The sequence below is a fragment of the Macrosteles quadrilineatus genome, unplaced genomic scaffold (genome assembly GCF_028750875.1).
Source record: "Macrosteles quadrilineatus isolate MER2022 unplaced genomic scaffold, UCM_ALF_1.0 Scaffold_2__2_contigs__length_208266976, whole genome shotgun sequence".
Lineage (NCBI taxonomy): Eukaryota > Metazoa > Arthropoda > Insecta > Hemiptera > Cicadellidae > Macrosteles > Macrosteles quadrilineatus.
Window position 1 is genome coordinate 31,367,702 of NW_026542595.1, and position 27,400 is coordinate 31,395,101.

Below are 27,400 nucleotides of genomic sequence, written 5' to 3' on the forward strand. Positions count from 1 at the left end.
GGGAAATAAATATGTGCTTGAGTTTGAGCCTAAATATCTCTTGAGATTAATTATCCGATTTTGTTGAGACAAAAATTAAATATTAGCTGGTTTAAATACATTTTACGTGGTAACAATTAAAAAAACTTCCGTTTACCAGAAAAATTTGTACAGTTGAAAGATTCTAAAAAGTACCGGTTTTTAAGAAACTCTGCACTAACACTGAAGTTTAAAACTTAATTGTAAACAAACCACTAAACCAATCTTTCCGAAATTTGTATGGCTTATTGGTAGATTTATTGTTAACAGTTCCATGCATTTTAAAATTTTAACTCACGATAGTTTTTATGCTGATGCTTATTTTTAAAACGTATGCTAACATCGTTAATAAGACGCTAAAAATTTCGTTCAAAATACCATCGTGTTTGTCGTGACACAAGAAATAACACCAATATGACAGATTAATAATGCGAACAAAGGTGTTTTTTTAAACAGATATATATTTGTAAACAAAAATTTCTCCCGCAACTGGCCGGCCGATTGGCTCAGTGGTTTGTTTACAATTAAATTTTAAACTTCAGTGTTAGTGCAGAGTTTCTTAAAACCCGGTACTTTTTAGGATCTTTCAACAATATAAGTTTTTCTGGTAAACGGATTTTTTTATTGCTACCACGTTAAATGTATTTAAACCAGCTTATATTTCATTGTTGTTTCAACAAAATTGGATTATTCATCTCTGAGATATTTAGGCTCAAACTCGAGTGCACATATTTATTTCCCCGACAGGTAGGCTAGCGCCGCCATCTTTGTCCGTTTCGTCGGCTAGTAAGACTGCCACGCTCCTGCGCTCCGAGTAGCGCTTCTATTTTGTTATGTGTTCGCTGGTTTCATCCCCTTTGTCCTCTAATTGCCAAACAATCTTGTGGCGACGTCCAGGTAATTGCTCTTTGACAGATCATTACTATTCGCAAACCACTTTTGATGTTATTCTTCTACTCTTTGTTCAATTTGAATACAGAGTGGTCTTTCATAATGAAATATGGTGTAATGAATAATGGATACCGTATTTCTATTCACGAGTTAATATAATTGATAAATGGGCAAGTTTTGAGGTTGTACAAGAGATCAGTGTTTATAAAGGTTTCATGAATTTTTGTTTCATTTTACAAGTGTATAAAATCTCTAACTAGGAAAAACAAAATAAAAATAAATTTTAACAATTGAAATATAAACTTCTCTAGAGTATAATGTAAGATGACAGTGACTACTTACCTTGGAGATTTTATTGTCATGTTTGGTGTACTTGATGTACTTGTAGTGCTTGTTCTCATATTTGAAGTCCTGAGGCGTGAATGTGTACTTGTCAGCTACAGACTGTGACTTGTCAGACTTCTGTTTGTCAGTTCCAACGGTGTTCTTGTACTTGGTCATGAAGTTGGACATCATCTCTGCCTGCTTCTGCTTCTTCCTCATGTGAACATCTCCATCTAAAGCAAAAGTAAGGTAGGTGGTACAGAGGTCCTATACTACTGTATAACAAGGTTTAAATAGCTGCAATATCAGAAATCCTATATAGTTGCAATCGTGATGGGCTTGATATAACTTCATATAGTATCTTCATTAAATTAAGTTACCTACCCCTAAATAACAACAAAGATAACCATTTAAAAGTTTAACAAGGTCAATTCTGATGATTAATAAGTGCATACAATCTCCTGGCCAAACCCCTATAGTGTGCATCTCATAAACTAAACCTATATACTAACCTCCTTCCCAATACATCTCAGTTCATTGGCTTGTACGCCAACTAAAGTCGGCTTGAATGAAGAACGTGTTTAAAAATTAATCGAACATTGAATTTTTACAGTGAGGAGAACTTATGATTTTAGTTTTAAATTGATTACATTTTTACAGTTTGAAAACGTTCAAATTTTGACAAAACTTTAGGTTACAAAAGTGAAATTAATGGTCAGATAGCTAACCTTTGCATGGACAGAAGCCCTTGCAGAGAACCTTGATGTTGGTGTGGTGCAAGCAGTTGTGGTAGTCGAGCCTGCAGAGTGAGCTGTACGTCCGATTGTCTGTACCACAGAGGAACGTAGGCTTCACTATGGGACAAGGGTAGCACTCCCTGCAACAATATACATTGATGGGTCAAGTAACATATCTGACTTTCTGAAAATTACATTACTTTAGGACCAACATCAATACACTTAGGTAGTGAAATAATTGATAACAACAAAGGGTATAACAACTAATTAATGTACCTAAAAATACACTGAACTATAATGTTGGCAGGTAAAATACATAAATTGTGACACATACACAATTATAATATCAAACTTCGTTCCTAGCTAGTTCAAGTTAATGTTTTAATTGAACAGAAAAACAGTCCAACACAGGATATTTTATATTATTTCCAATATACATATAATTTTTAACTGTATTGAAATTAATTAGAATTTCAAACATTTCAATATTGAAACCACGGATAAAAATAGTATATTTCATCACTAGGGCCTAAAGTGACCCAAGCGCAGAGGTCGGAAGATGAGCGCGCATTTGCCCGCATGATGAACTATGATTTTTGTGATATTGCACCATTATTTAAACAAACTATGTTACAAAACTGAAATAGTTTTCATTTAAAGATAACCTCTGAAAACTTCTTCTAGCTTATTTTCAATTTAATTTGCAAATGGAAACAAGCAGCTTTTTAGTAAGTGATTCAATCATTTTGTCTATTACGATTGTGTTAGCGTACATTTATACTATTGATATGTCGATCTATTTACATTAAGGCAACAATAAACTACAATCGATACATACTTTCGATATATGAAATAGTGTACAATTAAAATTTACAACTGAGTTGACAACAGCTGATTTTTACTCCCTAGGGGCTAAATACAACTTTTACTCACTAGAGAGTAAAAATGCTACTTTAGACCCGAAATTTGAGCTCGGGTCGAAAAGAGTGTCTTTAGGACTTAGTGATGAAATAGACTACATATCCTTATTATCAATGTAAACATATTTTCAAAAGATGAAGTTATAATGTAAAGTGAAATTATTATTGTTAAGTTTTAGTAAATTAAATGTAATTTATACTTTTATGACGAGGTAAAGGAGGTTGTGTGCACAAAAGAGGACAAGAGCTGGAATAATCAGCGGTGTTGTGGTTAAATGAAGGTTGTTACGAGTATAAAGCCTCACCTGAAATCTTTGAGGGCAGATCTTTTGTACAATGTGTGACAAAGAAAACAGAAACTCCACTCCCTTTATGAATAGTGTATGCAACCCTTACAGTTTCTTGGCATTATATCTTTGGAAAAATAGTTAGTAAGCAAGAATAATTTTTGACATGATTGTATAGTATGATGATTATTTTAATTTTTATAAAAAAACCTGTTTTTTCAAAATAAAAACTTTGGTGAAAACAGACTTTTACCAGGCACAAAATAATCAGGCACACTATCTAGAGATCTAGAGTAATGTTCTATTAGAGAGAATCACCTAGTTAAACTTTTCCAGGACTGTTTCCAACTTTTTGTGCATAAAAGAATGTGAATTATTCTCTATGTGAACTGATGTAATAAAACTGGCTGGAACTATTAAATGTTGATTATATATTTAATTCAGACACAACATGCTTGGAGAAGTTGTAGGAGTTACACTTTCTGCCACATTAGCCAAAATCAGCAGCTTTCCCTGATAGATGGGGTGGCCAAGTTAGATTAGTTTTCTTGCCGAGTTTCATATTGCCGCCTGGATTCCCTTTTCTATTGTCTTCTTCATTCCATGCAAATTTCCTGACTAGAACTAATCTCTCCCTCTGCTCAGTTTCAAAAAATCAATAACCTTATGACATGTTCTTACACTTTTAAACTAAGTTCTTTTTACACTCCGCAGGAAAAAAAACTTTTTTATTCATCCCTATCTCCATTTCTTTGATTCAACATTAGCATATGACAATTTGTTTTACAATTTCAATTGGTGGCCTCACTTATTTTTTAGAGACTAACAAATATATCCACTAGTTCACATAAATTACACAAAATAAATTTGTTTAATGTACAGCGACCACTGAATGTACAAATTATTATAAAGCTTATCATTAAGAAATTTTTTTCTCCAAACCTACTCATTAAAGGCTACACCGCGTGTTACACCTGGGTAAACGTGGCTTGCTGTGTAGGCCTACATTCTGCATCCTGTAGCTCCTAAACGAGTATGTTTGGAGAGGTAAACAATAGTTATTTTACCTACAGTCACCTGACAAATTTTGATTCCTTGCACTGTTTGTAGTACAGAAAGCTGCTAATTGCTGCATTTACTTACTTTGGTGCACAGTTTTTACTTTGTCGCACACCAGTATTCCAACCAAACAACACAAACAGTGTGCTTTTATTATGCACATAATCCCTGTATGCTTGGAAATAGGTTGGCAACACTTAAAAATATTACAACTACGATCAGCTGGAGCAGGGTTTCCAATTTTGTTCAATGTTTGAATTTAGCCTAACCTAAAACAAGTTTTACAGTGTTTGAAAGAGTAATTGTTTATATGCTTTATAGTAACTATAGGAAAAGTATAATATGTAATGCGAGTGCAAACTGACTTTACTGCACTCAAGAAACTTTCCACACTCGCTTGTGCGTAAACATTTCTCTCGTATGCAGCAAAGTGCCACTTCGCCCACTAGTAACACAAATAACTATTTAAATCTTTGTTAATAAATATTTTCTACTATTCATGAGATGGAATTTTTTAACTCTTACACTTTATAAATAAAAATGTCTTATATTAACATTGTCTACATAATTGCACCCAGAACCACAGTAATGATTTTCATTTTGTAATTTGGAGCTACACGTAAAAACATCTGGAAGGCTGAATAAAATAACATGTACGAGGTAGAAGTAATGGTAATTATTTTCCATAAACATGACAGTGTGAGTTTACAAAACAATAAACCTGAAAGGAATAACACAACTTGTTTTGATGATTTATGACTGCCACAATCGACTGTGGATTTGACAGCCTCTATTCAACAAATAGTTCAAAAGATCTCACTATGAAGATTTTGGACATGACAATTTTCTGCTTTAAACAAAATTTAAAACTGTTTATTTTTCATTGCAAAATTATAGCATTATTTTACTTATAGTCAAATTTAGGAATAGATATAACTAATTTGGTTTTATAAAACCACATTAAAAAAGAAGATATTTCTAGCTTGAAAGAAAAATAATGAATAAACTATAAACAATGATAATAATCGTTAAGTTTTTTACGGTATGTGAAATGTAAGTTAGCCTTTAAAGGAAATAAAACCATTCTGTTTCTTTAAAATTCTAAACAGGAAATAGCTTATAACTAATCTAATCCAAAACTAAAATTTTAAAGTCAAAGTATATTTTTTCAGAGGCCTGGCCTAGAATAATTTTGACATTATCTTAGCTAATAGCTGCATGATAACCTGCGGTTTCTTGAACTACAAGACTACATGCCTATCAGTAGAGAAAGAACTTTATCTGTATCGGAGTACTATCTTCATTAAAACCATTTTATGATAATTCTATTCAATCATTACTTCCAAAACTTAGAAAAATCAACATCAAAAAGGTGTATGATATTCAAACAAGTGTTTGTTCATTGCAAAACCTGGGACTGGGGACACATTAATACCTCAATCTTATCACTCAAGTGAAACTATTGAGTAAAGAGTTCAGCTATTCATAACTCATTTATTTGTAGTTAAATAAAGAAAACAACATTAGCTCCCAATAACAGCGGCTGCTCATCTTTTTTATGAACAAGTCATATCAAGTAATATAAGCATCGTTAATACTTAAACACTTTACTTTGAAATGGCGACCATACCTCCTCATGTATCCTAGATCCAAAATTAAATGTTAGATTACTGTAACGCAATTACAGGTAGAGGAGTATGCCAAAGTGCCATGAGCCTCCCACCACTTTCCCGACCCTTCCTCCTCCAGTCCTTTGTGTTACAAGGGCTGTTATCTTAATGTCAAAGAACAGCTGACGATATTATGTCTGAATTAGCTCCTCTTGTGCCATGTTAACTATTTGATTTGTAGAGAAAAATGTAAACAAGCTGTAAAACAAAACATTTGTTTAAACATAAATAAATAATATTGAGTTTAAGAAACAAGGAAAATAGATATAATAAAGTTATTAACACGGATTTTAGACAGTTTTGTGAATATTATTGTCCATACAAAATTACGAATGAGAATGACAGCCATAAAATGATGGCTTTAGATTTTGGTTTCCGTGGCCTGAAGATGGTATTTATAAATAGCTTGGCTGTAAGCCGATGTCACACAATTGCATCACTAGATTGTGGAATTTGCCACTTGTTGTGTGACAGTTGAGAGTGCAAGAATGAGTGTGTTGACCCATTCACTCTTCACTATTCCAAGATTAAATCGTACATTTTTATCTAATTCGTAAAGTTGATAAAACATGAATGACTTATGTAGAACAACAACATATTTCCTAAATCTAATTCACATGTATGTATCATTCTATTATTTGAGTAAATGGGGAATGATTTAAAACTTAAACGTCTTAAACTAAAATACAATACCTATGTTGTATTTCATTTAAGGCCGCTGGATTTTGAGCTGGCACATGACTCTGTGTAATATACAACCAGAACCACTGTCATGTCATGTCCAGGGCCAGTGAGCAGCTGAAATACTGGACCCTGAAACTCGCATTGCAATAGTGACTTCTGACACCACTTTTGAGACTGTGACTAAGTTACGACCAATTTATATCCTGTTTCTATAGGTACGTACAGTGTTTGTATTTGATTTTAAAACAGTAGGGAGTATTTTCATCAGATATTTTGTAAACTTTGGATTCATCATATTCACAATCTTGCTTTGCAAACTCCAACAGAAAAATGTATGTTGCAGATATAACAAAAAATAATTTTGGAATCGTAAAATAATAGCATAAGTTGGTAATATAATACAAATAAAGATTATTGTTTACTATGTTTAAGGAATTTTTCCATTGTCTGTGCGTACTGAATACATAAATGTAACTTATAATTTACCTATGCTTATAATTTTCAGGATGATAACATGACAAGGTATGCAACCGATAAGCTGAGATTGTCAATCAATGATTTGTTGTTCGGCAACCAAGGACAATATTGCCGATAAGTTGCCGTGGCTTGTCACTGTGCTGTCCCGAGTACTCTACCGTCAACTCAGCTTCTCTAGGTTGAAAATATCCTCAGAAGTAGAGGGGCGTGACAGCGCAAAGAATCTCATCCCACTTCAGTCCTACACACTATGCCATGTGTCGTAAAATACATCAACTTTCAATAAGTACTTTAAAACAGGTTTAATTATTTTAAAATTATAAATGATTTAGTTCAAAAATGTTGTTATAATCATGATGGACATTTTTCAATCATTTAACTAGTACCGGTACAGCAACTTAGTGTAGATATGGCTGAATAAAAATGCAAGGTGTGTGTAAAATGAAGTGAAATTATCGTTATGACTTTATTCTAACAAAGACCAGCTAGTTACTTTGCCAGAACCATTATAAGCTCAATATATGATCAAGGGGAGATGATTCCAAAATGATACATCATCCAAAAGCTGTGGAATTTTCTCAAGATCAAACTGATGAACTTTTGATTGTCAAGCGAGCTCTATAACCACTTATCAGACCAGCAGACATTGATATATTCAATTCTTTAATACTTTTAGCAAATTTCTCTATAGGGAAGTAGCTATTACCGTAGGTCTCATGGTAAGACCTAATCCCGGGACCGATTTACTTTTTCATTTTGATGTCCCCAGAGGCCAAAAACACCATTCGTTCAAATTTTTATATATCTATATATATATGTGTCCATCCGCACGATAACTTGAGTAATTTTTGTCCGATTTTGATAAAATTTGGTTTGAAGGTGTAAGGCGGGATAAACTTGAATGAGTTCGCGAACCAGCATGATCGGACTATGGAAACGGGGCTTTATAGGGGGTTTTATGGGGTAAAAACAGGTTTTTTCCATTTTTGACCCTAAAAACACAAAATTTCACAATTTATTTTTAAACCATTTTGTAGAGCTTAAAAAAAAACAAATAATTTAGTATATTGAAGCGTTATTATGCGCCTAATTGTTACGGAGAAAATTCTAAAAAATTGTAATTTTAAAATTCCCATGTTATTCTTATGGAGAATAAGTCAACTGTTGTAGTTTGCTTGTTTATGAACATATTTTGATCAAATTTGGAAAATACATTCATTTCTTACCACTCATTTTTCATTCATTCATTTTCATTCATTTATTCATTTTTTATATATTCATTTCTTTTTTTAAACCACAGTACCTTTTAATATTTTACATAAAAAAAAAATTTTACCCTCCCTGTTGCAGCAAACCTAAGTACTCATTAAACTAATTCTGTTTAAATAGGGAATAAATGTGATATTTTTAAGGAGACATTTTAGTTTAAATCCAATCAGGCAGATGGAAATTCGCTAAGTCTGCAGGTTTGTTGCGGCGGGGGTATCTTATTAAATGGCGACCATACTATTAAGCAGCAGGTAGGTATTTTAAGCTAAGTATGAAGGGAGTGTAGGATGAGTGGCGCGATCTCGAAGTCTTGTTAGTGACTAAGGCCGACATTCTTTAGACACAGCTGTTAATTAAAAGCCCATACAGCTAATGGCAACTAAGGGACCTACAGTTTATAGTGAAATCCGAACCACATTTTTGCCTTTGTATACATTTTTACCTACATACATTGGTCTAAATTATTAGGATAGTTCTGCGGATAGTCATGGTACACACTTGTGCGGACGCTAATCCACACTAGGGAGTATCGCATCCACAGTGCATGCCTATAAATATCTACAATTCATTCGCGACCTCGTAGTAGCTGGATTACAGGACGATGCCACCCGTCCCAGTCTATTTAGCAATCCCTGTTTTATTATAACTAGATTTTTTGAATCCAACTAACCTCAAGTAAAAACAGAGTAAAATACAAATGTTAACTTAGTAAACAGCTTAAAGCTTAAACTTTAAGTTTAAAAGTAATAAGCAAAACACAGAGGTTCTAAATAACCGAGTTAAGCGAAATGAAACACATCAGCAGTTTCTATGACAACTGCACCCGTGCAGTATCTCTTTACTGGATTTAGATAAATTTATAGCCCGATATAGCAAATTGTTGTGTCAGCACAATTTTATTAATCCGTTCTCTGTTTTAAATGTAGTAGGTGCTTGAGTGAGTATATATATATTTTATTTTTATTAAAATAATTAAAAAAACTACCAACAACTTTCAAGTCATAGAGACAACAATAATTTTAGTAATTAAAACAAGACAAATATTATACAATATTTGGTGTTGAAATTCTGTTCATTCTGTTTAGAATGATTGAAAAGTTGGGGAACAACAAAGACAAATAATTGCATTTTATAGCAGACACACTGTATGTAAGCTGCTCGAGATTCAGTTATGAATCCTAAAACCAACCGGCTACATGACAACATGGGAATGAAATGTCTATAATGAAGCTATTATATGTATAACCAAAGATACATTTCTATGCATTTGATGCGCTAAAACATGTTTTAAAACCATATAATTTTGAAGTAGATTACACACGTTTAACTCACAATTAGGTTCATTCATACCATAACAGTGCTGTTACAGCAAATGCTTTACCTTGTGATTTCAATTAAATATTAAAATGCAGTTGATAAAATAGATAACCATACATTGAAACTTAAAATATGTTTTGAGTAATAGTTAGCATAAAGTAACTTTTTGTTGTAAATTCCAGACGGGCAATAAATTTCCCATTCGCTGAAACTGCTGCAGTGGATTTATGTTAACTCATGTGGGGCGAATGCCATGAATTACTGGATATTGTTATAGTGGATCTGTTAAGCTCGCAGAGGACCTACTTGATTGATAAAATTAATAATTACAATTTAAACAGCCAATTGACTAATAATAAGCTTAAAGTTCTGAAAACAATTTCAATTTCATATTAAAGTTTCAGTGGTAAAGATAACAAAAAAATGTGATTAATCACATACAACATGTTTTTCCTCAATGAACTTTTTGTTACATACATTTCGATTAAAAACTAATGTGTTTTACAAATAAATGAAGAAACCCCATAGAATCATGAGAAAATGTATTAATAAGCACATGCCTGTGTCAAACAGCTGACAACAAAGGCGGGGCCTGAGGTGTATAAACTTGTACGCTTGTACCTACAGCACACAGCCACACAGCACACACGAACCTTGCATGTACATTATAATACCAGAGTGATTGGCGGTGGTACAAAGGTACAAACATAAGAACATGTCAGGATAATTAATTTTAATATTGTTCAACTAGTGTGAGTTTTAGGTAAGAACTAAAATATTTGAATATTAGTTAAAAGATCAGATATGGTACAGTATAACAATTTTGAGTTAATTATATTAACTAAAGTTTGATTTTGACAATTCATGTGCAGACTTTTTTATACTCTTTAGTGCCTTTTTATACTGATGTATTAATGTAATAATTCTAAATTTTAAAGTAAATGCCTAATGTAATAATTGTTTTATATACAGTATTTAAAAATATTATATATTGGTCTTTTGTACTTTAAAATTTAGAATAACATTTAGGCCTACATTGATTTGCCAATATCTCCAATATATATATATATAATCACTATTACGTTAAACAAGTATAAAAAAGACAACCCATGAGCTATGAGTGTGTTAAGATAAAAAATAAAACAATATTTCAAAATAATGATAAAATCCACGAGTACGTAGGATAAATTCCTCAACAAAGTCTAGTCTAAATCATATACAATTACTTGTCTACGTAATCCAGTATGTTTTGTATTTAATAAAGATTTGAAAAACATCTCCCAAGGCTGACAAGATGTAACATGAATATTTTTGAAGGAGAGAAAAATAAAATTAAAAACTCAACCTACTGGTTTCAACATTTTCTTTTGAAGTCAAAATGAGTGCAACGGAGCAGAACTTAACTGAAACTTTGTTGCCAAATAAGAATGGTATTGCAGAGCAAAAGTGACTCTTACAGTCCGCAGTTCATATGCAGTCAAATGTTTGGCTTCACAAAGGAACACAAAATAAACCTTCTCTCTAGTGTTAGTATATTACACCCAGTGTAACCACTCAGATTAAAATTACTAGATTTCTCAAAACTCAAACCACTTTAAAACTCTTAAAAAAATTAATATTGTTTTATAAAACATCTATATACTAAGAAAAGCTGTAGAGAACATAAGTGTCCTTATAGAAAAATAACAAGAGTTTAACAAAGAATATTAAATACTTAAAAAATATTTTTGGATTTACTTATAGCATTTAAATCTTAATCTTAGTCTATAATGAGATATTATCATTGATTGATAATAATAAATTTAATACAAATTAATTAGGTAAGCATAAATATAAAGCAATACCCAACAGGGTTACAATTAAGTTATGCATTCATGTAAATACAACCACTGAAAATAATAGTCAATTATTTTAAACATAGTATACTATGTTTATTTTATTTCATACAAACATTATAATAGATCTGATGGTACTTATGGAATTGAAAAAGAGAGGAAACACTTATAAATATTTTGAAAAGTATAATTTTTTTTATTTTACTGAACGGTTAGTAGTATAATACAGTTATCAACTGGTTTTGATATATTGAGTAATTAATTAATTTATTTATTTTAATTTTCTTATTGCAACTGTTTTCTGCGTTGATATTTTAATTAATCAACCCTGAAGACATAAAAAACGAATGAATACTTTTTGCAGTTTTTAAGAAAAATGTTATTATTTAATAATTAAATTAAATAGTTCGTTATTATTTAATTATTTATTATTTGATGATATTATTTATTCATACTTACACTAAGTACAGTATACTATGTTTAGGTAATCAATGTAAGTTGAGAATATTTTAGTTTATATAATTCAATTAATGATCAGGTTAATATAGGTACGGTACATTTATTCATATCATTTTATGTGTCTCAATTGATACCATTAGGGTAATATAACCTAATAATATAACACATTAAGATGTGCCATGTGTGATTATAATCTGAACATTTATCGCTATTATAGATTAATCTTGGTTATGACATTATATCTTTTGTTATTACTAGCATACGTCAAGAAGAAACATAAAATGACATTCGCCATATTCATATAATAAAAGTAACACTATGGCATAAAAATCTAAATTTTTTATGTCCAAAAAAGTAAAATTCTATTATAAATATGCTATACCCTACAAAGTGTAAGCGTCTTCAGATAACATAACCATTAGGTATTCAGGACAATAAACTGTGTCCCAAGTCTCTTTGTAAAGCAAGACATGCCCGGATCACAAGTTAGATTGCTTTTCTTGTTGAGTCGAACACTTCAAGCGCCATACATTAATATTAGTTTGCCCGACACAGATCATCGACTTTGCTTCTTCAGAGACACACTATTGCTTAAAGTGTGATACATTGCAAACTCTTATTATCTACAGTTAAGTTTTACCTGAATATGAAGGAGCATAAATCTAACCTACTTAGTACGGCATTAAATATTAATATTTTAACAGTTTTTTCACAATACAAATTTACTGAAATGCAAGGAATAAAATAAAATGGTTTCGAATATCCAAAGGTTACTGTTGAAAATAGTACAGTACTTATATTCGATTAACATGATTCAGCTAAATGTGATAACAGACAATATATCACATTCCTTATTGTCTGCATATATCATAAATACAAGTTTTTGTTCGTTTGTTGTGAATAAAATTAACCTTTTTAGTAAGCTTTCCATAAAAATTCATATTTTTCTAGCTATTCACAAAAAAAATGTGTGGGAACGTGGGGTTTTGCCTGAAACCAAAAATTTCACCCGGGAATAAGCTGTAAAGTTTTGAGTTTCAGAAAAAAATTTCATTGGACAAAAGTGTCTTAGAATTAGTCAATTTGCCGGTTTCTATACTTTATACTTCTATACAAATGAAAATTTCTCAACCTCCGATAAGGGTGGTGCCACATAGGAAAAGAGCAGCCCCAAATAGAGGACAAGTAGAACCTAAATCCAAATTATTATGAAAAACAGTGCTGTATGTTATAAATACATGGAAAATGGACAATGACTGGACTATCACTGGCGTTTCCTAACCTCTAAAATGTGTTTATAAAATAACAGTTAGTCCGACAATCTAAAACTGCTGACAACTAGGATTAAAACAAGAAACGATAGATGTAAGTTTGAAATAACTAATGCAATTCCTACTCGATTGATGCAGGATTGTTCAAATTACTACAAATACTACTATTGGAACAATCTAGAACACTTAGGAGCAGTCATTACTACATAGCAGTAGCCACATAGATGTAAGCCATCATGGTGTCTCCCTCAAACTATCTGCCTTTAGTAGAATTCAACATTATATCAATTGGACAACTGTGAATGTAGTTGGGAGTGCTAATTGAAGAATTTAAACTAAGAGCAATAATCATCACTCCCATAGAAAGACCAGCCATTACGTCACTCTCCAACCGTCTGCCTTTGGTAGAAAATTTCCCATGAGTTCAACATGAATTTGAACATGAGTTCAAATTTCTATAGCATAAACTTATATTTACACAGATTATTAACAACAAAACTTTTTTGTACTTAAGTATTCAGGATATATAGTTCAAAATTACTTATTTCCTGAAACAAATCCTTTACGCCATAAAAAGAAGAAAAACTACATTTAGTAACATCGTAAAAATATGTAATACCGCGATAGTATATTTCGTAACTAGAGCCAAAAATTAAGGTTTTCCGGCTCGAGATCGTTTTTAAAACTCAAAATGAAGTCGAGAACTTAATACAATCGAGAGTTGCAAACCCCTTTCGGCCCGTGGTGCGAACGCTATTTTTATCACACTATACAAACTTGAGAAAATATATACAATATGCACACTAACAGTCAACAAAAATGCAACTTTAAGGTTATGTGAAGAAATATATTTAAAGGAAGGTGATTTTCGAACTTAAACGCAGTGTACTATCGGTTCAATCGAAATACTAAGTATCGATATTATTTCGGACCAAATGGACCAATATATATATTATATTTTGGACCAAACTCAATCGATTAATGTTTGAATAGATATAATGAACACCATTACAGCAACGATACGAAGTGCTGCCATCATGTGTTCGTGGTGTAGTGGATACAGTAGGCTACTTGGCTCATGTCCAAGAGGTACCGGTAACCAGATCGAATCCCACCAGTGATACTAACTTTTTGTCAAAGATTTTGCTTAGAATGCAATTACTTCTTAACTGAACAGCTTTTGTTAGAATTTGAGGCATTTATAATTTTATTTTATGAACAGAACTATTTTTTTCGATTAGTAAACTTTTATTTGATTTTTTCATTATCAGCAAGTTTAGTTAGTTAGACAGTTTATGGTTGTTGAACAGTTTAGGCTATGACAGTTTAGTTTTATATTAGAATGCTCTTATTTCGTCCATAGTAAACTTTCATTCGATTTTTTTCATTATCAGCAAGTTTGGTTAGTTAGGTTAGGTTATGACAGTTTACTTTTACAATGGAATGCTCTCATTTCGTCCGCATCACAATAGCCTGTGACAACGGACACAGAATTACATCGAAACATACTTTTACAACAGAAAAATCTTGAAAATCTGTCAAGCGGTTGATTCAGAATCTTTAAATAAAAATACCCTCCCACGTTTCTTAATAAGAATGTAACTTATATACTTTATTGTCAATTTTGGGTAAAATAAAAAAAATGGTAACATACATAATCTGGAAAAAGATTCAATCATATGCAACTATGTTTAAAAACATGCAAAGGTGGAAAGAACGAAGCACGATGTTGTTCAACTGGGTGGAGATATCGTGGGTTGGCTCTACTATGCAGCCCCGAGCTAACACAAAACAAACTACACTATCACCTACAGAGAGAAATTGTTATTTTACAACGGCGAAACGTTTGATTTAATGTTACTGTGAACCAAATGCTGGAATTTAAAATGCATTTACCTTTTTAAGGTTCTCAGCTAGGTTAAAATAATTTGAATTCCTATACTCTATTAAAAAACAACTATACGACTTTGTCTTGTAATATTGGGTATATAGAAAAAATTTTATAATTAGAACCAATGCTACTAGGAATTGAGTTTCAGTTTGGGTAAAATATGAAAAGTGGAGAAGGCTTCTGTTACATGTAACCATGTTAAAACAAAAATCGAAAGTTCGCAGTACATTACACTGACAAGGGGTCTGGAACTACAGCATGAGAGGGAGGTAACAAGGCAGCCCCGAGCTACAAAACAAAATATCATTTACGGCCCTTGATATTTCATAATTTACTTACAAAGATTCGTCGAGACATATTTTTGCGAGCCGTTAAAACGTTTGATTAGTTAACGTCTTATGGAATTCAATCTAAATTATATAAAAATATTAACATATTAATACTAACAACGGAAATATTTTAAAGTTATTTTAAAATCATATAGTCTTCCCAAGTGATGTGACGATGTTTTGGACTAATGTATACAAGTTAGGACTGTTGAACTTTGCAAGAAAAGTAATCAAACTTGTCATACAGGCCATCCTCCCTGAGACGGAGTGTATTGTCTTCTATATTTTACTATTTTTCATGTAAACATAAAGGTTTGTTTGGAATAGAAATGCTGCATTACGTTTGTATGATTAGAATCTAAAATCATACATCAATAATTATAAAAAAGTAATAACTTAAAAAAATATGTAGATTGCCGAATAAATTTAGTTTGAAATGCAACAATATCAAAGAGATTTGTTGTTTTTGTGTGAAATTATTCACCTTCTTATCACCCTATGCTTTTGTATTCTCTCTCACTAAGTACCGTTAGTTTACGAAACTTTGTAAGCATAGAATAATAAAGCATTTTCATTGATTAAATACATGTTAAATGTAATTTAAATTCCTCTAATGGTTTATTAAATAGTTTTAATTGTTTAATTACCTACTGGTTGTGAAGACATCCACAAGCATTAGGATGGCTATACACATAATTGAGCCAAATCATAATTTTTAAAATTTTAAAAGTTTCTGTATAGCAAATAGGGTATCAGTCATATTATTTTTTAGGGTAAAACGTTGTGACGATCTTCAAATAAAAGTTTTATTCTTGCTAAAAACTTAAAAGCTCTAATACATATATGAAATTTTAAAAACTTTTTAAATCAAATTTTGAAAATGTGTGACCTTTTTTAGTAATCTAATTATAGTTATCTAAACAACGAACAAAAAAGCATGGGGTTTTTCATGGTTTTTTTGTACTCTTCCATCAACACCAAAAACCCTGGTTGGAACTAAGCATAAGTGAACAGGTGTGAAGCTTTGGTAATTGGCTGACGTTTCTACTCAAGCAAACAGGTTAAAAAAGTCCTTTACATCTAACAATGTGAAGACAAAATCGTAGACTACTTGATAAAACTCAAATCGGGATTAAATTAACAACAATCCTAACGACGAAACGATATTAATTGCCAGAAGGAATTCAATAAACCTGATGGTATGCGTTTAGAATTATTTCAGTTGGTTAAAAGTGTTTGACTTGTCCTCATATTTGTACACACAATATTCGTGCAATCCCTAAAAAGAAAGTTAAATTATAGCTTGATTACTGTATGAAACGACATCTACTCCAAGATAAAAACATTTTAGGGTACAACAATTATTATTTGCGATAATCACTTATTGAAACCATTACCAACTATTATTAAATACGAATGAATAGGTATAAAACTAAAATAACAATATTATTTTCTTCCATTTTATTATAATAGTCAATATAAACTGTTATCGTGAAATAATATGAACCTCTTGACAGAAGACAAGTCGTCTAAAGTAGACTGGCAAAGTAGCAATCCAACTTGGTGGGAGCAGCAATGTGTCTTCTTGGTTATATTATATTGCTCCGGTCCAACAAAATAAATTGCTTACTTACTCTTTTAGTCTTTATGTAATGTAACTGTATCAAACATTATATTCAAACTATTCAATTCTTGTTGACACTATTCAACAAGTATTGTGTATACTTAAAACGTGAGTAAAAATTGTTGCAGTTACATGTGAAGAAATACAGTTCACAAAACCAATTATTACTGTGTCCAGACAGTTTAGATGAGAAGGATATACTATTTTTCACCATACTACGAATACTACGATGTTTTAAATTTTAACCGTTTTACAAACATTAATTGGAGGCTGAAAGCTACGTGTTGCTGACCATGCCAGCTTTCATCGTGTATTGGGGACCGAGCAGGTTTTTACATCCCTAGGGCCGAAAATCAACTGTTCGCTTACTTTCTTAAAACATTTATGCATATTAAGTACACAATCAGTATCCATAGCAGACTTATTTTATTGTCACCACTGCCTAGCAATAGCAACTATATATTATTTTTGCTGATTCCTCAAATTATTTCTTCATATAACCTTAAAGTTATAGTTGAGTTGACTGTTAGTGTGCATTATTATGGTAGTGAATAGTGGTAAAAGGGTATAGTGTGTTGAAAAATAGCTTTCGTTACACGGGCTGAAATGGTTTTGCAGCTCTCGATCGTTTTAAGTTCTGGACTTCGTCTCGAACTTAAAAACTAGGGTCTACCTCGAGCCGGCAAAACCTCATTTTCGGCCTACGTACGAAATATACTATTTCAGACCCTTCTTTGACAAAACTAAGAAGCATTTAACATCCTAATGATATTTTGACCATTTATATGCCTCCACGAAGAAAAATAAAGATTTAATTGGCTTACACCATTTCAACGATAAACTAAACTAATTTTAAAGAGATAATTGGAGTGTAACATTGTTTAATGAATACATGTAAAAGAATAAAGGTAAACATTTTGTATTTTGAACACAAACTGATTTTGGATGTCAGTATAAAAAAATTATATGCATTGGTAAATTTATATGTTGAAATTGTCAAATCAATAAGCCAGAATGGACAATACTTTACAGATAAAGTTAAGTAGCCATATTGTGGCTTTTATAAAATATTCCTTGACTTCTGTTACTGTATTTTCCCTGCAACATGAAGCCCTGTAGACTACACAGCCCCGTTGATCAGCTGTTCGTTCACTCCCTCGCTGAGTGCTTATTGCTGTTGTTTCCTGCTCTTTTCACCCCGGAACTGCCCTCAACCCTTTTAATGTCAATTTAAAGTGATGTCTCTACAGTTCAGTTGGATTTTCGTTTTATTTTATCCAAAGAGCATTAGCCAATCTCCAAGTTTAAGATTATACGTTTTGTTTCCTAAAATATGTTTAAAAGTTAATTCTTGACATTATAGCCAATCATTATGTTAATATTGAATGAGGAAGCTGCAGTTATACTAACTAAGGTATAGTGTATCAATAATAATTATACGTTTCAATTTGATGTAGTCTACATTATATGCTTTTTTGTTCGCTAATATTTTTACCTACAACAAGCTTGTTTAACTTTTCATTTTACATTACTGGATTTATTTTGATTTATTTCCTTCTAATATTGCATTCAAGTTGGTATGCTCAATTTTAGGAGTCATAAGCCTTGTTCTTGAATCAGAATATAACCACTACTAAGAACTCAGTTAAACAAGTTATAAAAATACGTTGCTTATTATTAAAAATGAGAATGAATTTTTTTTCGGAAAGTGACCTGAGGGACATAAACAGATCGCTATATTACAGAACACAGTCATTGTTGACCTCCTTTGTTATTTGTCTGCGGAGGCTAAAGAATAATGTGAGTTGTCACTTAATACAGTTACTCTGCACCTTTCTCAGTTTTATTATATTTTCCTGCAGTATTTAACAATACATTTCGTCGAGGTTTAGCATTTTCAATTTGTTCCGTAAAAAATGAGAATACAAACTAGGCTAAACCCTCTATTTTACAACACTATAAGTATAAGTACATCATTCAACTTTTTGAAAATTATTCCTATTTCCAAGAGTTAAGTAGCCGGTTGAACGATACTGATAAAAGTAGTACTGTAGTGGGTACCAGGATTTGAACCCACAACATCGGTGTCTTGGGTTTTTAGTTTGTTGCGCAACTGAACCAACAATGAGGAAATCGCAAGACATCTACTACAGTTTAGATTTTTACTCACAATGTTGCCGTGTCCTGGGAGTCAGACTCGTCATCATCAGAGTCATCCTCACTGTCATAGAACACATCATCAGGCTCCTGCTTGGTCTCCTCCTGTAGCTTAGACTTGGGGATGACGATGTCTCCACTCTTGTGAAGTTCCTTCTTGCTGACACAGACAGCGGTGAAGGCGTCCTCCAACAGACAAAGCTCCTTCTTCTTGCAGTTCAGCGGGTGACACAGATCACCTGAGAATAGAAAAGAAAATAAGAAATATTTAAGGCGATTTTTAATGAGGAGATTTAGGCGAGTGGCTTGGTACACACATATATATCTGATCATTGACTATAATAATTATACCGGAGTAGGCCCTACATGCCATGAACCTAGACCAGCTGAGGCCAATCTGTAATTAATATAGAACGTGGTTTGCACTAATTGAGTGAGCTACCCTACTGCCATCATTATATTTTCACTAGTATAAATAATGATGTTGTATAAAATAAGTTGATATTTCAGTTAAGTCTATTTATAAAGTTGGTGTACACAAAAGATTAGTGATTGACACAGCAAACGCCAGATTCTCAATTTAAGCAAGTTTTATTCGAAATCTGGCCACAACTTTAACATGTAAATGCGATGTTTTTATATAAGTCTATATTCAAAAATATTTTCGGTTTTGTTGTTCTTTAGTATATTATTGGACATCTAGACATGGAGATTGCTCATACTAGTTTTTCAAGAGATATATATTTTATTTTATCACATAAGACATACGAGTGAATGATTGTAATAGCTTATAGAAAACCAATAAATGTGACAAATTAAAACAAGATGCAGTATATCTATTCACAAACAAACAACAACAGTTTATTAACTCCCCTTCATAATAAAATAAGAATCTTAAAATCACATAAATAAATAATAGTTATTAGACAAACACGCTTTAACAAACCAGATTATTAGTTGTTTTAGCTCAACAAAAAAGTTTATGTAGAAATTCCATACAGATCCATGTTTTAGGGGACAAAATGAGAAAACCCAAGTTTACCCCACCAATCCCCCTATAAAACGTTATTCTCGTAGTCCGATCATGCTGGTTTGCGAACTCGTTAATATAAATGTATGTAAAATAATTTAAGTGTAATAGAAAATACATACCAGAAGGAAAAATAGGCCTATGGTATATATAATTTCATAATCTGCTTTAAGCCTATATACGAAGAGGGAAATAATATTCTTCAAAGGCTGAAATGCTGGCTTTGGAAGAAATAGGCTATTGACTATTGAGTACCACATTACACGCAGACCAATGACCACCTAATGTAGACAGCCCGAGTGTGACCCAATGCTCAATGGACTACACATCGTTATATTAACCTTGAACACATTGTATTATTTGCAATATTGGTGTTTAGGCCTACTTTTTTGTGAATAAATACAAATATGTATAAGAATGTGCTATTTTTGTTTTGCTCCTAAATGTTTGTAATAAATAAACAATTGGGTATAAAAGGCTTGGTTACATGTCTGTTCAGGAGTAGAAGTATTTTAGAAAGTATTTTAAAGTACTGTACTTCTAACATTCACTAAAATTGAGTAAACAGTATATCACATTAATTGAAATGATACATTACATCAGGCAAATAAAAATTAGTACAATCCAAAAACTATCCAACTATCATTCAACAGCAGACCAATCGATTACAACCTGATACAGATCTGTCATGATGGACCTCATCCCTCATACTCATACTGTACTTCTACAATGAGAGTGTGGATGTTGTAATATGAGTGTTGTAAATAAAATGATAAATAGCCTTGGTCACCACAGTATAACTACTGCAATTATTCAACAGCAGACCAATCGATTACAACCTGATACAGATCTGTCATGATGGACCTCATCACTCATAGTCATACTGTACCTCTACAATGAGAGTGTGGATGTTGTAATATGAGTGTTGTAAATAAAATGATAAATAGCCTTGGTCACCACAGTATAACTACTGCAATTATTCAACAGCAGACCAATCGATTACAACCTGATACAGATCTGTCATGATGGACCTCATCACTCATACTCATACTGTACTTCTACAATGAGAGTGTGGATGTTGTAATATGAGTGTTGTAAATAAAATGATAAATAGCCTTGGCCACCACAGTATAACTTACTGCAATTATTCAACAGCAGACCAATCGATTACAACCTGATACAGATCTGTCATGATGGACCTCATCACTCATAGTCATACTGTACCTCTACAATGAGAGTGTGGATGTTGTAATATGAGCGTTGTAAATAAAATGATAAATTGCTTTGGCCACCACAGTATAACTACTGCAATTATTCAACAGCAGACCAATCGATTACAACCTGATACAGATCTGTCATGATGGACCTCATCACTCATAGTCATACTGTACCTCTACAATGAGAGTGTGGATGTTGTAATATGAGTGTTGTAAATAAAATGATAAATTGCTTTGACCACCACAGTATAACTACTGCAATTATTCAACAGCAGACCAATCGATTACAACCTGATACAGATCTGTCATGCCATTTTTTTGCCATTTTTAATCTTTTATATATTGTCCACGGTCTTTATCTGTATTTTTAATACTAACAAGATATCTGTTACCTGCATTAGTGCCATATTTAATAGACAAAACAATGACAGAAAACATGCACATGCACAAAAGTAAAGTTAGAATATCCTCCATGAACAAAGATCCTAAACACTTTTATGCTGCAAGGATTGTTATAAAAGAAAACGGCAAACAGTGCAAATCCTAACCAACTTTGTTTTTATAGAAAAGTCTTAAGGGGTGGATTTCAGCATAATCACTTAGATTCTTAATATTCACCTTGGTATTTATTAGTTTACTAATTGAATAGATTCATTCATACAAGAAGAAAGCACATTATTATTTTGTGCGAAATCGCACAGGCCCCCCTGGTAAAATTTTGATCTTGTCAACAATATTAAAGTAATCAGTTTTGTAAGTAATCACATTGTTCTCAGACAACACCTACATTTTACTTTCTCCCCCTATACCATCATAGTATATGGAGAAAGTATTGTTTTCGTCAAAGTTTTCGAGTTTTAGTTTTGAGTGGATATATCCTTTTTGGGACCCAAACATGTGGATTTCGAAGTGATGTTTGTGTGTGTGTGTCTGTATTTGTACAGAGCTATAGACCACACCTGTGGTCCGCTTTTGATGAAATTTGGTACTTAGATAATAGTCCATGATACCTCCAAGATTTTTTCCTTTTTTTGAAATTTTGATTTTTAATGGTGGTTTTCCCATAAAATCCCATAAAATAACGGAAAATAGGATTTTCTCGAAAATGGCCTAAACGATTTTGAGAGTTTTTATCAAACTATGTTATAATCATTTAAATTTTGGCACATAACGGTACAAATCCCTTTTACGTAAAAACTACGGTTCAAAAGTAATTGTAACTCATGTTATTTTCCAATTTAAAAAATAAATAAATTAACAAATACCCTCGCCGCAGCAAACCTGCAGATTGAATGAATTTCCAATTGCTTGAATTGATTTTCACTTAAATATATTTAAATAACATTAAGTTTATTTGTACCTAGGTTTGCTGCTACAGGGAGGGTAAAAAGCGTGTGTTAATATATAACCATAAAAGAGCTAACTACAAAAGTTTACTATATTCTCCAAAAGAATAACATGGGAATTTTAAATTTACAATTTTTGAATTTTCTCCGTAACCAATAATTGTACAAAAAAGCTTCAATATACCAAAATATTTGCTTTTTGCTTAAAGCTCTACAAAATTGTTTGGATTGAAATTGAGAAATGTTATGTTTTTGGGAAAAAATAAATTATAAATTATGTGGAATTATAAACATGGTTACTTTAACGTGGTTTTTGAGGTTTGATGATGAGTTGGAGGAGATGATCGGATGACTCGCTTCGCCAGTCTGATCAGCTCAACCAACCGAGGACAGGAGCTGAGCTGCTCAATCAACAGTCATCAGTAGGGGAAGGGGAGGGTGCTGTGTACAGCAGCTATCAACAGTCATCAGTGTAAGAAGGGCTAGCAGCAGCTATCAAACTCTAAAATGTAGCATAAAAATTGAATTTTATCATACTATACTGTATTAATAAAATATATATTTTTTCAGGGTGACCAAAAACGGATATTTTCCCTCAAACTCGAAAGTTTTGACGAAATAATACTTCTACCAAATGCAGTAATATGTAAAGGAAAAGAAAAAAAAAAATAATTACACTAATAGCGTTAATTTTAACTATTATGCGCAAACTTAAATTTTGAATTGGGCTTTCAATTTAATAAAGTCGATTAAAGATTTGTCATAAATTCATAGATTTTCAAAGATTACATAAGTTTAGTCTAATAAGTTTAGAAGAATAAGGTTAAGCTTTGATGATAAAAAAAAACATAATTATTTAAAAACAAACTTTCCCAAACCCTTAAATATCTTGACTAAATTTCGGTGAATTTACAATGAAAACCACAAACCTATTTATGCTGATGTTTAGGAAGTTCACATCAGTAACTTGGGTTTGAATTCGAGTTGATGTGGAGTCATCAGCATAAACCAAGATTTTATGGACAAGTTTTTCTCCGTTATCAGTCCAAAGTGGGATTGTAAATGCAGTATTGTACATTCCACTCGAGTTTGAAAGTTGTTGTTATAGAGTTAAAATGTATTTCCACATCTTTTAAGAAACAGTCCAGCAATGACAATGCTATGCAAAATTAATTGTTTTTACAAATCTTGGAAATAAATCGCTAAGGGTACTTTTAGGTTTCAGCAAATTTCCCGTTTAGGGAATAAGTTATTAGGGTACCGTAGGTAAGACCTGGACCCGGGACTGATCACTTTTTAGTTTTGAGGTCCCTAGAGGCCAAAAACACTATTTGTTCAAGCGTGTGTGAAAATGTGACCGTTAGCACGATAACTTAAAACTATGAGCCGATTTTGATGAAATTTGGAATATATTAAATTAAATCTAGATTTATGATAGGATAGGGTTTTCCCATGTTCGACCCTAAATACATAAGATTTTGCAATGACTTTCTAATCCAATTTTGTAGAGCTTAAAAAGCAAATAATTTAGAATATTGAAGCATTGTCGTTTAATGTTTAAAGAGAAAATTCCAAAAACCTGTAAATTAAAAATTCCTATGTTATTTTTATGAAGAGGAAGTAGACTGTCGTAGCTTGCTTATTTATTAACACATTTTGATCAAATTCAGAATGGTTATTTCATAATAAACTATTAACATTTTATAAAAAAACAAGACCCTAAGTACTCGTTAAACTAATGTTATCCCAATAGGGAAAATAAGAAGTTTTCAAGGAGATATTTTAGTGAAACACCAATCCAGCCAATGGAAATTCCTATAATCTGTAGGTTAATTTGATGATTTATTTGTTACATTATTTATAGTTCTGATTGTATTTGTAGTTATTTAAATAGTGTAAAAAGGTTATTCAAAGGATAGATAATCTCCTCCGACAATTTTTAAATCTATTTTTTGGCCACGACAAAGAAATCTTTCGATCCATTAAGTAGAAGGTAAAACAAAAGCTGAAAACAATAAAACAAACTTGGAGGAAGCTTTTGTTCAAGGAATAAGCTTTTTTAAGCTTTACAACATCCTGTTAGTAATCATGTAATTAGTCCTTTTATTTGGAATTCATAGAAGTGGTGTAATTTTTTATCAACTTACATAATGAATTTGTTTGTCTTCTAAGATTAAGATTTATAATTTCATACAGGCTACTGTACTTATCAGATTTAGTACACTAAGGACAGTCCTACATAATACACAATAAAAACATTGATTGTTTTTACTGTAGAAGAAAACATTTATTTGAACATTATTTATATAAAATCATTTAGGCACAGTCAAAGCGAGGCAATACTAACGTAGGTTACTTCAAAATTCAAATGTTGTCTCAAGCCAATATTTAAACTAACATATGGTAATCAATTGTCACGCCTTGTATGGAATTCCTTTTTATAATAATCAAACAAAATAACAAATTGCGGTACCTCTAATCCAAAACAATACTGACATCTGCATAATATACATTGGCTCTTTTAAATTTGGAGGAATATATTTGATGCCACAAGAATTTAAATAAATAAATATAGGTATATATATATATATATATATATATATATATATATATATATATATATATTACATTTTATTTATCAGTAGAATGTGAGGAACAGAAGAGTCGTATAATCGTAAAAATATGAAAACGCCACTAACCTATGTCCAACACAATATCTTCCGCAACTGCAGAAAAAAATAATTGCATTGTTAAAAACCCGGAATATTTTTGATGGCAAAATAATTTAAAATTGAAAGAGTTTAAGTTGAGCTCGTAGAAGTAGCATTATGAAATTGGCGGAATCCAATTGAAAATGCTTGCTAAAAGGTGATTTTAAACTAGGTAATATTTTTAGAAAGATAGCTGACAACTCGTGGTCAGTGTGGGTAGTGATGACGACACGTCTGCCCACCAACACTGTAGCCTACTGAACTGTCAATAACTGAGTGGCTGGCCTTGGTTGTAGGAATAATTGGCATCTCAAATTGCCGACAACCTTTAAAACTATTCACAAAATACAGTTTCATGGCATTGATCAACATATAAATGGTTTAATACACAAATAATTAACAATGTTTAAAGCCATATAAGTATTACTAATATATAAGGTGAACATCACTGCTAATATGAATAATATGAGTAGATGAAATTATGATAAGAATCTCAAAATAGAAAAAAGTGTTGTTCTATTTTGATATGGCTTATTGAATGTCAAACTGATCAACCATTTGAAATGTGTGTCTTTGGGCAGTGTCAATAACAATGTCTGTTGCCGTGGCGACGGTCACGTGACCCGTGGAGTAATGCACCGACCATTTATCGCCAGCCATTGGCGACGTTATCCTCCAATATTAATCTTTATTTCTTTCCTTTGTTGGTTCAAGGAAAATAGCCTTTGATAAGAAACTGCAATCCGTCGATGTTGGGAAAATTGTTTGGGTCAAATACACGACCCAAACAGGTCTATATAATATCGGTAAAACTGGATAACAATTGAAAGCTATTCCAGATCTCAAGGTTTACATTAAGGAATGTAAATTATGAGACGATAACCAGAAAATATATAAATTCACTGAACAAAACCTCTAGTCGAATTATGATTAAAAATAACACATAATAACATTAAAGTTTGGATTAAATTTATCTTTTCTTAAAAATATATTTAAAAATATGTTTTAAAATATATATTCCCAAGGTGTTTCTACAATATTTATGTTCCTGTAACTTGAAAATATTTTAGATTTGATGAAAATTACTGGAAATTTAAAGTCGGGAAATGTATACAATAAAAAGGAACAGTAAAATTAAAGGCAGATTTAGAGATAAGTTGGAGGTCTGAGTCAGCTCATAGGCCGATGACGAGGCGAGTTAACGGTTCTTTTATTGGCTTACCTGAACGGATTAAAACATTAGAAAATCTCGCTGAACTTGCTGAAAATAACTTTAGGGGTCTTAATGCCTAGCGTACGGTTTAAATAAACTGTATACCTATTTCTTTGAAACTTTTTAACTTCTAGATTACGGCAGTAAATATATGTTCGATTTAATTAGAAACGTGAATCTACGAACAGTAAAATTACATTATACGAGCTGTTGGCCCGTCCTACGTACGGGAATTGAGCAGTCCACTAAAAGTGTATGGTTATATCAATATGTCTATTCCTCATTCAAGCTTAGTTTAAGCAGTTCAAAATTTTTTGTAAAGAAAAAGCTGCCAAGATGAATTAAAACTTGTGATCGTTTTTACTATCCCAACCTTTCCTGAAAAAGTCAAGTAGTAAAACCATTTTCAAAAGCTTTCTTTTAAAGACTCGTGAGCTTCGATTCGTATACAGAAATGATTACAGAATCTTGCTAAATTCCTATAATCAATGACAAAATCGCAGAGTAAACTAACCTCATAGTTCAATAGAATATTTTTGTATTCAACCAGCTGTTAGTTAAAAAAAAATTATATTGCACTAAAACAAACTAAAGATTTTAAAGACTATAAGTTAGAACATCTAGTAACTTATTTTACTATGTATATTTGAATTATCTCTCATCC

At 31.9% G+C, this 27,400-nt stretch overlaps 1 protein-coding gene across 5 annotated transcripts in view; it reads right to left on the minus strand.

Moving 5' to 3' along the window:
* The window catches only part of LOC128985349 (proteoglycan Cow), a 239,196-nt gene that overhangs the window by 13,063 nt on the left and 198,733 nt on the right, over positions 1-27,400 (minus strand). For all 5 annotated transcript variants that reach the window (XM_054404771.1, XM_054404767.1, XM_054404768.1 and 2 more), the window contains exons 3-5: positions 19,233-19,458; positions 1,962-2,110; positions 1,252-1,466 (exon numbers count right to left, since the gene is read on the minus strand). In XM_054404771.1, the coding sequence (XP_054260746.1) occupies positions 1,252-1,466; positions 1,962-2,110; positions 19,233-19,458 (590 nt within the window). The remainder of the gene's footprint in view (positions 1-1,251; positions 1,467-1,961; positions 2,111-19,232; positions 19,459-27,400) is intronic.